The sequence below is a fragment of the Rhamphochromis sp. 'chilingali' genome (genome assembly GCF_963969265.1).
Source record: "Rhamphochromis sp. 'chilingali' genome assembly, chromosome: 2".
NCBI lineage: Eukaryota > Metazoa > Chordata > Actinopteri > Cichliformes > Cichlidae > Rhamphochromis > Rhamphochromis sp. 'chilingali'.
The window spans coordinates 35,406,370-35,422,472 of record NC_137930.1 but is presented as its reverse complement, the minus strand read 5'-3'; the positions used below and the strand labels follow the sequence as shown (position 1 = coordinate 35,422,472).

Here is a 16,103-nt window from a genome sequence, read left to right as displayed (position 1 = left end):
ATGTGATTATAACCCAGCCTAATTATGGTTTCCAGATGGGTGCTGCAGGAAGGCTGTGCACCTGAACCTGCATAAGATGTGAAATTAATTAATGTAATTTATGCTGGTGGCATTTGAGTGAGATCAAACCTGGTGAGAAATTAACAAAGTTTTAATTTGTTGTGTCATCTACAGTTGTACAATTAAGCTAAGGTCCTCAGAGCAAATGCTGTTTATGTATATATTTGGTTTTTCTATCAAAAATTGGTGAAATTCGAGGATTTGTTATGTCGGGACAGCATCGAAAGTCATGTTAACGATATATGATTGCGATTAGAAAATAACTGAAGAACAATAAAGAAAAAAAATGGAAAAAACTGAATAAAACTAAAAGTTTAAATGACTCCTTGGCTTTAAAATCCAAAGAGCATTTGGTGCGGATCAAATAATCTTGTATTCAGATGGAGATGGGAGATAGATTTTTAAGCTACCAGTTTCCTGGCACTGTACTATAGGTACGATTCTGACTGACATCTAATTACAGGTAGAAAAAGGATGTCTGCTTTTAAATAATCAAAAGATGTCTTCCAGACACAGGACTGGTTAGCGAACTGTTCAACTCTAGCCTTTACCAGAACACATTTGATATTTTACTGACATCAGTTGGCTAGACACATACTTTCATGTCTTTTTTTTAAAAGTACGCTTATTTTAGTATTGGTAATGGGCAGCGGGGCGATTCAGATGGGAAGTGCTGTGAGCCATTTCTTACTGAAAACCATGCCTGTGGTTTTGAAAAAGTCTGACATCTGAGAATTATCTACACCCTGTTTTTATTGCCATGTGAACGGCCTTAGAGGTTTACTGGAGACAGACAGTTTACCTTATCTTACATTCCTAGATGACTGATATTCATATATTTAACTGATGGGATGGGTGGAGCTCTTCCTATGCCGTTGGCTTTAACGGTACAAATGGGCCTATCACTATTTTTAAATGAAAACCACATGGATCTGTAAGACAGAGGTGTTTTAGGAATACAGAACATAATAGCTGTGTTATCCCTAAAGATAATACTTTTCTGCTAACACTTCAAATCCACAAGGTCAACCTGTCAGTAAGAGGAGTATTTAATAATAAAAGTCGTATAATCTCACCTTTAACATACTCAGAATAGTTTCCAATTTATGCATGCTCACCTTAACTGCAGACACATTGTGGATTTATCATGTAGTGGCTACAGAAGTGTTAGAAAACACTTATCTAATTCATCTTCTGGAAAAACAGTGTATTGTATGTATGTATAACAAAGATTTTTGGTGTTTGAGGAATATAGTGCCCTGATCCTGGGGTTCTCATGTTGAGTTTTGGATTTGTGTTTATTATTTTTGAGCCTTTTATTCCTGTTTTATATGATCATTCTTTTGTTTTGGTTTTATCATTACAGTTCCCCCCAGTGTCTCCCTGTCTGTGTCGTCCCTGCATGCTCATTCTCTCTCTGTTATTACGTTTAAAGTCATGCCTTTTGTGTTATTTATCTTTTATTTTTTGTTATTTTTTGAGTCTCATTTCCAAATCAATTCCCACCTCATTAGATAAACCTTAGTAACAAGTTGGACCCCTTTTGCCTTAAGAACTGTCTTAATTCTTCATGACATAATTCAGCAAGGTGCTGGACATATTCCTCAAAGATTTTGGTCCATATTGACATGATACCATCACACAGTTGCCACAGATTTGTTTCCAGCTGCTCCATGATGTGAATCTCCCACTCCAGCACGTCCCAAAGATTTATTGCATAGAGATTTGGTGACTGGCTCAAATTTCCATTAAAAACTGTTGAACAGGTGTATCTGATAAAGTGTATGGATTCCTTTCTTCTGTTAGCGCTTTATTGGTGCGACTGGTAATGTTCCCTGTTGTGCAATCCTGTTTGTTCATTTTTTATTGTTGTTTTAATTTATTCCCTGGCTCTTATGTTCCTGGACCTCTGTTTTTTTTTCACCTTCTGGCCTTTAATGTTTGCTATTTTGTATCAGCCACAGTAAAAACACTCTTTTTTCTTCTGGCATCCAGCATTTGTGTCCTCTCAATGCCACTAAGATGCCCCAGTGGTACATTCTTTCAAGCCAAGACAAGTAGCACTACTTGGTTAAGTTCAAGGAAAGATTGTGGCCAAGGCAAACAAATGTTGCTCGTGTTACTGTTTAGGCAGTTATCCATTTAATTACCGTACAGTGGGTAGCCAAAAAGAACCAAAAAAATCATAAAAAAATAATTTAAGATGATCAAATTTGAGGTTTTATAAGCAATTAAATCTCTGCAACTGCTAAGTTGGAGAAAGGAAACACTAGCTGCTGGATGGAGATATAACGTTAATCCTGCTCCCTTGTGTTCACATTACACAACCAAATACTCTCACCATCATTTGCTCAGATGGTTTGTCTGCACTGACTATAATGCACATTTAGTCAGAGTGACTGCATGCATACATTGTAATGTGAACGAGAAAGGACACAGGTTTGCTCTGGGCCATGTGAACTGACGCATCATAAATTTGGAAATATAAAAGCAGGGCCTGGAATAAATAACAAAAGCTCTGCATGTGTGTGTGTGTGTGTGTGTGTGTGTGTGTGTTTTGAGTCATGAATTTTGCTTTAGGTCAGACATTCCCAGGATAACACTGTACCTCCTCTCTCCAGTAAACAACTGTAGATTACACTGGATCATGTGAATGTTGCATCATGTCACACTAACCACCCAAACCACACATCTGCCTGGATAACAGTAATAATACTTGCTGATCGCTAGCAACATGTCATCAAACGAGCACCTACTTTTCTTCTTTTAGCTAATATGTTCCAACTGAAATTACTTAAAAATAGAACGGTTTTGCTTAACACGAAAGTACTTCAATAAATGCCAGTTTTGTGGCTTTTTCAGGCAACTCCGATTTCATGAAAACCTGCACGGACTGCATTTGGCATTTGTGTGGTTAATTATCATCAGCTGAGTGGCTCCAGTTCAGCGGTGGGAGGCATTTTTCCTCAGAAGGCGAGATTGACTATTATACAGAGAGCAAAGCGCTACACACTGAAAAACCAAATAGAAACACACAAAGTTGAAATAGAACATGGATCACTTTTAAGTAAGTCGGGAACTTTGCATCTATCAGTCTGCTGTGCAATCAACCTAAATGGTTAACACATTTATATAATTCATGACTGCAGCAGTGAACATGACCGGAAGTCATGAACATAAATTAAATCAGTCTCTGCTCTGCTCTGTGTACCTGAGCTGGACACCCCTGAATCACTTTAGCCTAATATTTATTTAGGCTAAATATGCTCATTACGTATATTGTGATTTTTTTTTTTTTTCTGGGATCAGTTTACGATCAGCCCAGTTCCAACACTTTTATTCTGAAAGCTAACCAGTTAGCACAGAGCCTCCCTGCCTCATCTTTCCCCATCAGGAGGCTCATCGGGTTGCTGTTGTTGGACTCATCCATGAGTTTGACAGACTAGCGGGATTTATGTTCCAGCAGATGTGTCCGTCCGTGTGCACATTTCCATTTGGATGGAGAAGGATTTTTGCCCACCACAAACATGTTCCCATGCAGTCATCCAAAATCCCAACTGGGAATGTTGGAAGAAAACAAAAAAGAAAGCCAGGGCACCCAGGTTGCACAGCATACAAAACACCAGGACAGGGCCACAGTGTCATGAACCGAGGTTTTCACGAGGCTGGACCCAAAAGAAGACTCAATTAACTTACTGAGAACTATTGACAAAACTTTATTTACAGAATGAAGGAGATCAAAACGAAGGCAAACAAGAGCCGGTGGAAATGGGGACGGCCACGGGGAAGGCTGTCCGCTGAGGTCACGATTCGAATCGCAGGTGTGCTGCAACAGAGGGAAAAGCGATTACTGGCAGGTAAGGGAGCAGATGACCAGAGTGAATATTATGGAGGTGCTGTTGGCTTACGTGCAGGTCCAGACTGAAGAGCTTTGGGGAGGGTTTCTGTGGAAGAATCCAGAGAGAGGAAATCTGCAGTGCAAGAGGGGAAGAATGGCTTGCCAAGAGCGTCGGAGCAGGCAGGAGGACAAGCAGGTGAAGCAACAGGATGATGGTTTTCCTAGTAGGAGCAGATCACAGAGGTATAACAAAGGAGCCAGCGCTGGAGAGAGAGAGTTATCACAGGCGATGCGTCTAAGACGGGATAGTGTGGAGATATGTACACAAGGAAACAGAGTTAAGCACGAAAAGCGGGAGCGCTAAGAGTGGCGTGCAGATGTGGCCCAGCTACCACTGTGGGTGGCAGAATGAACTGGGGACGAGTAGCAGGCAGTGCTGGCTTAAGTAGTCCTCCTGTAATTGACAGCAGATGGAGCTCAGGTGTGATGCAGAGACTCCGCCCGGGCCAGTAGCAAGGGACCCATCCTGACAAATGAAAACCCCTCAGCTGCTCCCACGGATCATGACACACAAGGTAATTAACACACAAAATACCACACACGCACATGAATCCTGGAAATAATGTCAGCTACTTATGTAGTTTAACATCCATGATGAGGCTGTGGACTAGATCCAGCAGTACTGTTGCAAACTGCAGTTCAAGATGGACGAGCAGGAGTTCGTCCAAATGAAAACTCACTAAAGATGGCTGATATTTGCTTCATTAATTATTGTCCCATTGTTTCCTTCTTTCCACATATTAGATTTGTCACAGATTTTTTACACCAGATACGCGACAGATTATTTTTATTATGAATTAAATAAAGTTAAGGAGACCTTCTGAAATGTCTAAAAGTGCACTCCTCCATGTCATTTAATACTTTGTTCCTTGTGTTAATAAAATAAGCCAATCATTTTTATTTAAATTCCTGTAAAAGCTGAGTTAGGGAACATTTTCTGTGTTTGCCTTCATGTGGGATGGAGCAGATGTCTGCTCAAGGTGTTTTTGTTCACAGACAGTGCTACACCTCAATGAATAGAAAAAGAAGAAGAAGAAAACGAGAAGGGGGATTTCTAAAAGATGTGATGACCAGCTAAAACATAAGACCTTGGCTCAGAAGTAAAAAAGGGGGCACAAAAAAAGGGCAGTGGACATAACGCCATCTCCCTTAGGCACACAGTGGCGCGGCTCTTTATTATGGGCCAAATGGCGCAGCCTGTAAGTGTTATTCCAGCTAGATAAACACAAGACACAGATCTGACAGTGTTGAATGTATTAACAGGGCAAATTGAATTATGTTGTTGAAATTCCAGGGCGCTTCGCTCTGACAGCCATTTCTGAGGTCTGACCGATTGAAATCTCAGTTTTCGTTTGCTCGCAGACAGGTTAAGGACTTCTGCACCGCAACATGCTCAGAGCACTTCCTTAACGGTGCCCATGTAATTTACAGAAACTGGTGAGGTTGGCTCTCACATCGAGGCAAAAGCTGCTTATATAACAAATATTTAATTACTTTACTGGATGATGGGTCCTTCTACATATTTACCAGCGGATTTTACATAAATATTAGTCTGGATACATTCCTTTCCCTTGCCCTGTTGTTTCATCTTTCCTTTACTTTTTACTTGTTCCCAATTTACCTTTTTATATCAGCACTGTGGGGAAAAATAACCCTTGCAGAGGGGTTGGGGAAATTGTTGAGATAATCCACCTAAAACCATTCAGATTTTTTTGGTAGACCAGCAATAGCAGATGTGTTGTAGTCTTGGGTCACTGCACCTCTTTCTATAGTGTATTTTAACTGATTTATATGCTAATTGGTACGCTAGCCCCTGATTGGAGCACAGGTCCGGTCATATGCCTTAAAATGCAATCCATTATTTATTTAGTTTTCCTTTTTTGTTTTTATCTAGAGGAGTCCTGTGTCATGCTTCTCTTAAAAGTTGCTTTTTCTTTAACCTTTTTCCCACCCCACCTCCCTGCACTCTTTCTTTTACAGTGTTTTCATGTGTGCATTGACCAAACCACGTGGACCCAGTTAATTAACACTGCTCATCTTCCCCCTAATGAGCTGAGGTCATAAAATGGTCTATTTCAGTTACAAGCTTATTTAAAAAAATACAAATACATTTTAAAAAGGTCCTATTCTACACATGTAAAAAGTTTAAATGGCCTTAAAATGAGCGCAGGGTGACTCAGATTCCAGAGAAGTCTATGAGATAATTACCCTCTTGCTCACACTTTTCCTGATGGGTTAATGGCCGTAGCTGCAAGTTTCAGGTATTTTTTAATACAGGATGAGGTTGACTTAAACCGCGTTTTGGCTGTTTGTGGAAGTAAAATACGTCCACGCATGACTCTATTTACGCTCAGCCATTGTTGTGAGTGCACACGCCAAGCGGCTGCGTCACATTTATACAGCCAAGGGCGGAAGAGAAAGTAGTTCCGTCCAATGTAGACAATCCGAACGATATAGTTTCTTTCCACTGTGTTCCTGTTAATGATAAACTACAAATTTACCCTAAATTACTAAAATATCGATATTTTAATATGAGAATCGATTCTAGAACATAAATGACTGGTATCAGAGGAATTGATATTTCAGTATTGATCTGCACATCACTTGCGATTACATAAAAGTCTGTGCAGTCCGTGAATTTGTCTCAGCTTCAGCTACAAATCCAAACTGCATCATCAGCTCGGACTCTGTCTATGCCACCGATATTTAGTAATGAGAGACAGGCTGTTTGTGGGTAGCTCGATCTATGTGCTGTAACTTCACTTTTAGATAGAGACGAGAGAAAAGGACAGAGTAAAATCATATGACTTTATGGTAAGTTCTGAAAAAGCTAAAGGTCGCGCTCCAGAACTTGCTTCATGTTTGTTATAAATGCACCATTAGTCACATCCAACACTTATTTGTCACATTCGGTTACAAAACAGCAAGATTATGGTGGCGAAATGCTCAACCGAGGCTTTACAACACAGCCTCACAGCAGGTGGTGAAACACAACACAACATCTCATCAACTGACTGCTCGGTCTCGTATATACCGTACATGTGGATGTACGCAAACTTAATATTTTCCACTTTTAAAAGCTGGAAAAATAATCCACATCTGGAGGATAGAGGGGTTGGCGGTGCATCCTCAAGTTTAGGTAATTCACCTCACAGATTTTTCACATTTAATTTTATTCACTATCACTAAAATCAGCTTGGTTAGTTGACAAACAGATCATGGTTGGGGTTAAAAGAGAAGGGTTTCCGCTTCATTTAAAGCTCTGATTTCTTGGTTGCTATGGTGATGCATTCCCACTGGAGATTTTCGACATTATACATGCTTATCGACAGGGAAGCCATTGGTTACAAAGTCTGACAGTCACGAAAACGTGACGATTCCTGTCTGTAAACACGCACATGTAGCTTTTTGCTTGTCTGTTGCATTGTGGCTGTTTCTGAGACCAGGCTGTCAGTCACAGACGTCACAGTTTGTGCTGTTGTTTCAATAAAAAAACTAGCCTTTTTTTTCATCAGCTTCCATAAAACAGCATTAATGTTTTAATTATTACATCGGGTGTCTGATTATATCTGGCCATAGGCTCCTTTAACTTGAAGTTCTGCTCTCCGATGGATCTCTGAAGGAGATATTTTATTGAATGGGAGGAAGACGATGTCCCTGTGAGTCACCACACCACTGCTGATTGATCCTCTTTAGGGTCGTGAAATAATTGTCCATCTCAGACTGGATTGTATGTGGTTATGTGCAAGACCTTTGAAACTGTAAAACTGTTGTTGCATTTTTCAGATTGTTTAGTAAATGGTTCATTCTTTCTTTTTTTTTTTAATGTTTTAAAAAAGAACACCTTTGGCATGGCGTGAAGGTATACTAAGGATGATAACGATGTCACGCAACATGACTCCATCCTTGAGGAGCCTGAAGATGAAAGCCAACGATCGCTGTTAGTTATTTGAGGCTCATATTGGGAGGGTGTGGGTCGGTCTGGGGGTCAGGATGTGACTGCAGGGGAAGATGAAAGTAACGAGATGAAAGCTGATGTGGTGCCAGGTCTTAGAGTGATTTGGCTAAAGAGAAAAACAGGCCATCACTCTCACGCCTCATCAATGTATCTGCAGAGATGCTGGTAGCCATGGAGATGGTCAGTCAACATGTAATCACAATGTGGTACAAAAATAGCAAGCGCTCTGCTTGCTAGTTAGAGACACAGAGAGAGAGAGAGAAAGCCTTGGAAAAACTTCCTTCTGCAACATGTGTTTTTGAATCACCAACTACATGAATTGGATTTGGGGAATCTGATCCGAGTCCAGCTCGCACTCCTGCCGGCGTGACCACACATGCTGTAAGCCACAACATTAATGACGGGAGGAGGGAGAGTCCTGCTCCAGGCTCCAAGAGTTTTTATCTTCTCACATGCTTTACTTGAAAAGGTCTGAATGCCTCTGCCGTGGGAATAAATACATTTAGTTTGCTTTTGGAGGAATGATGTTCCTGTAGAAGCACAGAAACAAGGATTTCTACTACAAACACTTCACAGCAGCAGTAGTTTTGTCATTTTGTATGTGTACTGTATGTGGGATTTATAACCTGTCTATACAGACTATAGACATTTATAAAATGTGACATAATTATGCCACAGAGAGCGAACAAAAAACTTCTGAGTCTGAATTATTTTCTTTGTTTTCAGAGATTTTAAAAATCCAAATAAGGCCAGATTCCCTTCGGATGATCCTTGGCGGATCAGAAAACTCACTTCATATGTAGAGTACATAGCATCACCTCCTGTCCTTCTCTTCTCTTGTGGGAGAAAAAGGATGTTACAACGTTGACTGATAGTCTCCATCTAGAGGGGTTTCGATATATCCTCAGTGTCAGACTGGAGGACTTTGTCCATTACTTGGTTAAATGGAGGAAAAGAGCAAACTGCTATGTAAACTTGATAGGTTTTGGTCTTTGCGTGGTTATTTCCAGCATCGTTCTCCAACTGTCTGGTTAAAGACCGAAGCATTAATTTCCACCTAAAGTTTAGAATCTGTATTTTGTGTGCTTCTTAATGATGATATTTGAAACTAGACAAAAACTTCAGGACATATTATGTTACATGACCACCAAACCACCACAAGGATTACAACATTCATGCACTCACAAACAATACTTCTGTGGCTGTGGGTACGTGCAAAGGCATCAGTGATTTTGCTGCAGTGTAATTGTCATGATCCTGGGTCTGTCTGAATTTTTGAGTTCAGATTCTGTGTTTCATGTTCGTAGTTTTGTTTATTGATCTTTATGGTTTCTTGAGTATTTCTGGAGACTTCAGTTATTGTTATAATTTAGCTTTAGAGGTGAATTTGTTGCCTCAGTGTTTGCTTTCCCATCCTCTGTGTCATCCCTCCAAATGCGTGTTTGCCCATTTAATTAGAGCACTCACTTCCTGTTTTATTTTGATAGTTACTTGTCCATAGTATCAAAGAAAAATGGGATTCATTGGTAGATAAAGAAAGCAGAAAGGGCTAGTGGGAAGCTAGGCGTATGGCAAAGAGAGAGCGGAAAATCCACAGGAAAAGGCTTACAGCAGGGGTGTCAAACATAAGGCCTGTGGCCAGAATAAGACCGATAAAGACACCACTCCAGCCCACCTGATGGCTTTGGTAAATATGATGGAGGGCATACATTTTGGGACTTTCGACGGTATTTTTAAGTTTTACAGCTTGTACTGCTGATAAAGTCCTCCATCCATCCAGAGCCATCCATACTACATCTAAGTAGTTAAGTAAGTAAATGACAGAAAATTTCCTGTTTTTCAGTGTCTACTGTAGAAATTTCCGTTAAAAGAAAAAAAAATATTGAGCAACCAAAATATTGCAGGACAGTCTGTGCCTGACATGGGTGACCAGGTCAAAACGTCAGAGTTCACATGATGGAGGCTTTGGCTACTTTAAGCTATGCCTCGTTCACCTCCAGTCTACTGTTATTAATCGGCTCTTTACTTTTATATAGTGATATTAATCCACTCTCTTTCTTTAAATTCTGTTTAAAGTACATATTCGACTTTTCCTTATCTGTGGTCATTCATTGCATCACCACCACTATGTCCTGCATTAATTATTTTGGTTAACACGGTGACATTTTAACAATCACGAAAGTATATTTTATGCAAGAGCATAAACAAAAAGCAAATTAAAATAGTCACAGAGTGGTAAAGACTGTGTGTTGATTCAGTTTTGAAAAGGCACAACATTATCATTAAATACCTTCAATCTCCGTATTTGATCTTATACCAACTATCCTCTACAGCTTGAGAGGTTATTGCTTCTTGATAAGCCCAATTACTCCTATTTTATTTTTATTTTTGTATCCTTTCCTGCTCTGTTAAAATTACTGCAGTTGCATTCTTAGAGCTCAGCATTTTCTGGAACTGCTTCAAATTAAAGCCCCTCCAGAATTTCAGCAGACAGAAAACATTCATTTGTATATAAGGATTTTATTGTGAGGTACTTGGAGCACTTCACAAGATTGTCTGTGGATATGACATTAAAATTAATGAGTTATTCCACAACACCTGAGAATATGTGAGGGAGAGACAGATGGAAGCGGTGGTGCATCTACCATACTGGTACAGAAGAGGAAAACAGCACATCCAGGTAGAGAAGACAGATGTGAGGAAGATTCAGCAGCTGATGAAGATTAGAGATGGAGAGCACCAAGAAGAAATGCAAAAAACTGAAAAGCAATAAATTCTTTAAAGTATGTCTTTCTATAAAAGTACACCCTTTGATGACTTCATCTCTCCATTGCTGCTTTTCTTCCAGTGGAGCACATGTGAAATATGCAGCCATCGTATAGTTGAATAGATATAAACTAACGGGTGGAGGACATCTATTAGTTTGCATGCCATGACGAGGCACAGTTTGACAGTCGAGCATCCAAAAAACATTGATTTGCTTTCTGACTGTGCTTCATGCCGAGGGGGTAGACTGCTGCAGACACTCTGGCTGTCTAACAGTGAAAACTCCTCTCGCTGTTTCCCAGCAACACTCTCTGTGGTTTGTTTCTGTGGTTCATATCCACGGTAACAAGCACTGAGCGTTAAATTTGGCAGAGTTTGCATGAATAAATGGTCCATGATTTGATTGCTGACCAAATAACAAAAAATCAAATTGAGGTTTGAGAGGGGCTTTTTTGTTCCAGTGATGGAGTTTCTTGATGTAGAAGCAAATTGCATTCACCTTCAGATCAAAAGGGCTGCAGCATCATGTGAAAATGGGAAACAATGTTCTGCTGTAGGTGGTGGGGAAACAGAGGCCATGCACTTACAAAGCAGTGATGGGAATTTGCTAAAGAATGCGAGAAAAGTAATTAAATGCTTTTTGGGAGTCTGTGGAGCCTCAAGTGGCCATTTCATGAGCTGCCAGAGCAACTGTAGGTACGTGCGCTGCACTGCACCAGGGCTGGCCCAAGGTGTTATGGGGTCCTGAGCAGAATTCACATTATGGCCCCAACCTCTACCTATATACATCACCAATCACCCAACTCAGCATCTCCACCATTACCTCTTTATTGCTTAATAAAGAGGTAATGGTGGACAGTATGTCTTAGACAACCTTACCATGTATTTTACAGTGCTGGAAACTGATAAAATATACCAGCAGAGCACGACTTAAAACAACAAGTTAACTATTTTAATTATTTTGAAATGTGCAAACCTAAATACTATTACCCATTAAATAACAAAATTACAAACTATTCATTATAGCAACAGTTCTTAACTTGAAAGGAAAGATTTAAAAAAAATACTACCAATGTCATGCCATATGAAATGCTAATGTATCTGTCAATAATAAAAATATGCTCACATGCTTGTCCCCATTCATCTGTAATCTGATCAGCTGGAGAGGCACTTTGGGACAGAAAAATTGTTCCCAAATATTTGAGAAATACTCCAGGAAAACAGCTGATAGAATGAGATGAATCTATTTAACAACTTGTAGCAAACAGGAAATAATAAGAAAAACAACACACAAAGCAGATAAAACAAGCAGCTAACCGAGGTGTAACATGAAGGGGTGCATAAAGTAAAGCTCTTAAAGGAGAATACTATACAGAAATTCTGTCTGGTAATGCTAATGACATAATGAATGGGATATAACTCAACCTGGCGTAGAATAAGTCGAATGCCACACATCTGATAATACCTGTGGTTTCCATATGACATAACCTAACCTCACCGAACAGCTGAAGGCTCATCTGATGCTTCTGTTTAAATAATGTCATTGTCATTTTCTTCTTTCTCTGTTTCCTTTCTCTCACTTTTCTCCCCAGAGGGATAAATACTCAGAAATGTTAAAGCCAGCAGTGTTAAACTGTCTGATTGTTAACATATTTATTAAAGAAATGTTGCTCTCTCATGTATGACTACCTCTGTGACAGCCTAGCATAGAGGTGGCCAACCCACGGCTCCTGAGCCGCATGCGGCTCTTTGCCTACTTTCATGCGGCTCTTACGTACATATCAAAGTTTGTGTTTGCGTTTTGGAGGGTTTTTTGTTGTTGATGTTGTTTTAAAATGTGCGTGTTCACTTTGCTTGAATTCAATATGGTATTTTCATCAAATGCGCATGTGGGTGAGATGAAAATACCGCAAAGTTTCCCAGTAGGGGCAAGTTCACCCTTAAAATGGCAGGGAAAAAATGCACAGCAAAACGAAACCATGAAGATGAATACAGGACGTTTTAAACAGAGTGGGAGAGTTTATATATTTTTGTTAAACGCAATGGCAAGCCATGTCTCATATGTCAGATGTAATTAGCGCATTTCAAAGCTTCAAAGCTCACTCCATGCTAACATTAACCAGGGATTACCAAAAGGGACTGAACTTTGCAAGCACGAGTTGGCCATTTTGAAAAGTCAGGCAGAAAAGCAGATACAGTTTTTCCCAAAGTTTACGAAGCGCTTAGAGACCATAACGTTCCTATCAGCTGGCTTGGAACATTGCAAGGGCTAAAAACCCATACAATGAAGCGGAGTTTGTTAAAAAATGCCTCAGTGATGTTGTTGAAATCTTGTCTCCTGAAAACGACAAACTAAAACACATGGTATCAGACGTCCAACTGTCCGGCACACTGTTGGACACAGAATATCGGACATTAACACGGTTATTGAAACACAGTTGCACTCTGACCTTCAAGCACGAGTATTTTAGTGTCGCATTGGATGAGAGTTGTGATATACAAGACAAGCCTCAATTGGCAATCGTCTGTGTCAAGCAAGTGCGTGATCAAAGAACTCCTGGATATTGTGCCATTAAAAGACAGAACCCGTGGCATAGATGTGAAAGAAACCATGATGGCTGCATTTGAAAAAGCAAATCTGACCATAACGAAACTAACTGCAATAGCCACGGATGGAGCACCAGCCATGATGGGATCTGTGAACGTGCTTGTGGGGCTGTGCAAAGCTGACCAAACTATTCCTGACTTTTGGAATTTCCACTGCATCATCCACATGGAGCAACTCGTGTCTAAATCAATGAATTTACATAACGTCTTAAATCCTGTGATGGAAGTCGTCAACTATATCCACACACAATTCAAGAATCTCATCGCTGAGCTGGACCAAGGGCTTCCAGGTGACCTGCCGCTGCACTGCACTGTGAGGTGGCTGTCAAAAGGCCAGGTACTCTCTCGCGTCTTTGAGCTTTTGGATGCCGTGAAACTGTTTATGGAAGAGAAGGACAAGGACTATCCCAAGCTCTCGGACCTCAAATGGATTATGGATCTGTGTCACTTGGAAAGACTGAAACTGACCCTGCAGGGTAAGTTAAAAATGCTGCCTGACCTGGTGCAAAGTGTGTTTGCGTTTGTCAACAAACTACAGCTGTCCAAGGCGCATATTCAAAAAGGAGATTTAACGCATTTTCCCACTCTGCTTAAAGCCAGCGGGCAAGTTGCCAGCGCCGCCCTGAGTAAGCAAAGAGCCAGATATGCAATGCTGGTTGAAAACTTGCACGAAAGCTTTGTGACCTGGTTCCGTGATCTACAATAGAAAAGGCCACAGATTACGTTCCTCGTCGACCCATTTAATGCACAGACGGACTGTTTGAAAGTCCCGCTAGTCACAGATGAAGCTGCGGCTGAGTTGGAGATGATTGATCTTTATGAGGAGGACCAATTGAAACCTGTTTTAAGGGAATGGACCATTGAGTTCTGGAAAAGTGTGCCAATGGAAAAATACCCCAATGTTAAATGGGCTGCTCTTAAGATACTGTCACGAGTCTGTGTTTTCTACCCTAAAATATGTGAAATCAAAGCATCGATCTGTTCTGACTGACACTCATGTGAAAGAATTGCTTTGAGTGACAACAACGGAATACAAGCCAAATTTGAAGAGGAGTGTTCAAGGCAAGGAATGCCAGAAGTCCCACTAAAGAACATGCATAGTAAAAGAAAAATGCTATTGTAGATTATTATATTTTTGTTTGTGGACTTTGTTGAACTGAGAGTTTGTGTGTGTGAGACAGTGCACACAATGTTCATTGTTGAAAATGTCATGGTCCGCAGCCCGGTGTCCAAGGAGCTGATGGGATGCCCACGCCCACGGGTGTGGCTGTTAACTCCACACCTGCATCCCATCTCAGGCGATTATCAGGTGGACTATTTGATCCAGCCCAGCCAGCTGCTCCACGCCAGTCCGTTAGTCGTCTCACAGCGGTAACGTAGACCCACGGGAAGGCGGTTGTGAAAACCCTCATTTACCTGAACAAACGCTAATCTTTTCTTTTGCGCTCAGGTAACAGCTCGACGTGTTTTTGAGCCACCTGCCTGTCCACCTGCCCGTCTGGAGTTTGGATCGCCTCCAGTACCAATCACCTCTAATTTCCTGGAGCTCCCCCGCGGACCCTCACCCCTCCCTCCGGCTCCCACGGCCCCGCTTTGACTGTAAGACTCATACTCTCCCCCCACGTATGCTGCTATTTCCCCGCTCCCCAGTAACTCTCTCCCTCTTTCTGTTGCAGCCTCCCACAGTCCCGATTACTGCGTTCCTGCGTAACTCATCCCCCGGTCCCTTGGTTTTTCTAGTTTCTCGCGTGTTTTCCTTTGACCCTTCCGGGACACCTTTAGTTAAAATAAAGTTTATTTTTCGTACTCCTGTGCGTGTTGTCTCTGCTTCTGGGTCCAGCTTGCGTACTGAATTTCGGTTCATGACAGAAAATGACTGGCCTGTGGTCTTAGTACTGTAGGAGTCCATTTCTGTCATTATCATGTTGGTGTGTGACATTTACAATAAATCTGGCTGAGCAGAGGTGTGTGTATTTTTTGTGCGTGTGTGTGAGAGAGAGGGAGAGAGAGAGAGAGGAAGGGATGGGTGATGTTCATGTGTGCTCATGTGTATGATGTGGCTATTTGCGGTAACACAATAAAAAAGTGGCTCTTGGTCTCTGACTGGTTGGCCACCCGTGGTTTATTTAGTTTTAAATGAAGAGGTTTTTAATTGTCATTTGCTGTGCATCTCTCTTTCTGTCATGTTTGTGTAGGCCAGTTTGTGACACATAGAATATGTATTGTGAAACTGTCAATTGTGGAAGACTTAAAAGGCCTCACGATCAAGCGTTACTATCTTGAAGCAAGCAGGGAGGGACTACCAGTTTCCACAAGAAGCAGATTTTTGTCTGGTCTTTCCATGTGTCTGCTGGGCTTTGTTTATTAAATCTAGAAGTATATTGCTCTGGATGTGTGGATGAACAGGTTGTAAATGTTCCGAAAAATCAGTCGTACAAATGCAGAAATCATTATATTGTCCAAAAATGCACAACATGCCATGTACAGTTTGAGACAACAGCACCTTACTGACAATGAAAGTATGTGCTTTCTAGTGTACTACATGACAGTGTATCTGAACTGAGACACATTGAAGTATTAAGGGCTGCACTTGGAGTCTGTCGGTCTAAAAAAGATATAGTTTCTTTATAAAAATCTGCCTGTATGGATCATATTAATACAACTATACTTTCTCATGTTCACTTGATGATTTATAGTTGCTGTTTCACTGTTCACAGCTGAATCAAGCTCTGCCTTATGTAATGGAAGAATAAGAGAGTTCAATAGAGGGGGAGAAAAAAATTCTGACCTGAAATGTTCCTCCAATGGCAGCAC

General features: G+C 40.8%; 2 protein-coding genes across 2 annotated transcripts in view; both read left to right on the top strand.

The window, feature by feature from the left end:
• The window catches only part of LOC308392879 (MAM domain-containing protein 2-like), a 226,660-nt gene that overhangs the window by 152,117 nt on the left and 58,440 nt on the right, over positions 1 to 16,103 (top strand). The gene's annotated exons all lie outside the window — the stretch shown is intronic.
• Positions 4,338 to 15,068, top strand: LOC308392066 (uncharacterized protein). The gene is made up of 4 exons (XM_080874913.1): positions 4,338 to 4,473; positions 14,511 to 14,660; positions 14,740 to 14,888; positions 14,966 to 15,068. The coding sequence occupies exons 1-3, from the start codon at positions 4,432 to 4,434 to the stop codon at positions 14,884 to 14,886; spliced, it is 339 nt and encodes a 112-aa protein (XP_080731039.1). The 5' UTR covers positions 4,338 to 4,431; the 3' UTR covers positions 14,887 to 14,888; positions 14,966 to 15,068.

Excerpts from the sequence above, each read along its gene's own strand:
- LOC308392066 (XM_080874913.1), top strand. The coding sequence starts at position 4,432 with ATGAAAACCCCTCAGCTGCTCCCACGGATCATGACACACAAG. Across the intron at positions 4,474-14,510 it reads CACGGATCATGACACACAAG|CCCGGTGTCCAAGGAGCTGA; the intron begins GTAATTAACACA and ends CATGGTCCGCAG. Across the intron at positions 14,661-14,739 it reads CCGTTAGTCGTCTCACAGCG|GTAACAGCTCGACGTGTTTT; the intron begins GTAACGTAGACC and ends TTTTGCGCTCAG.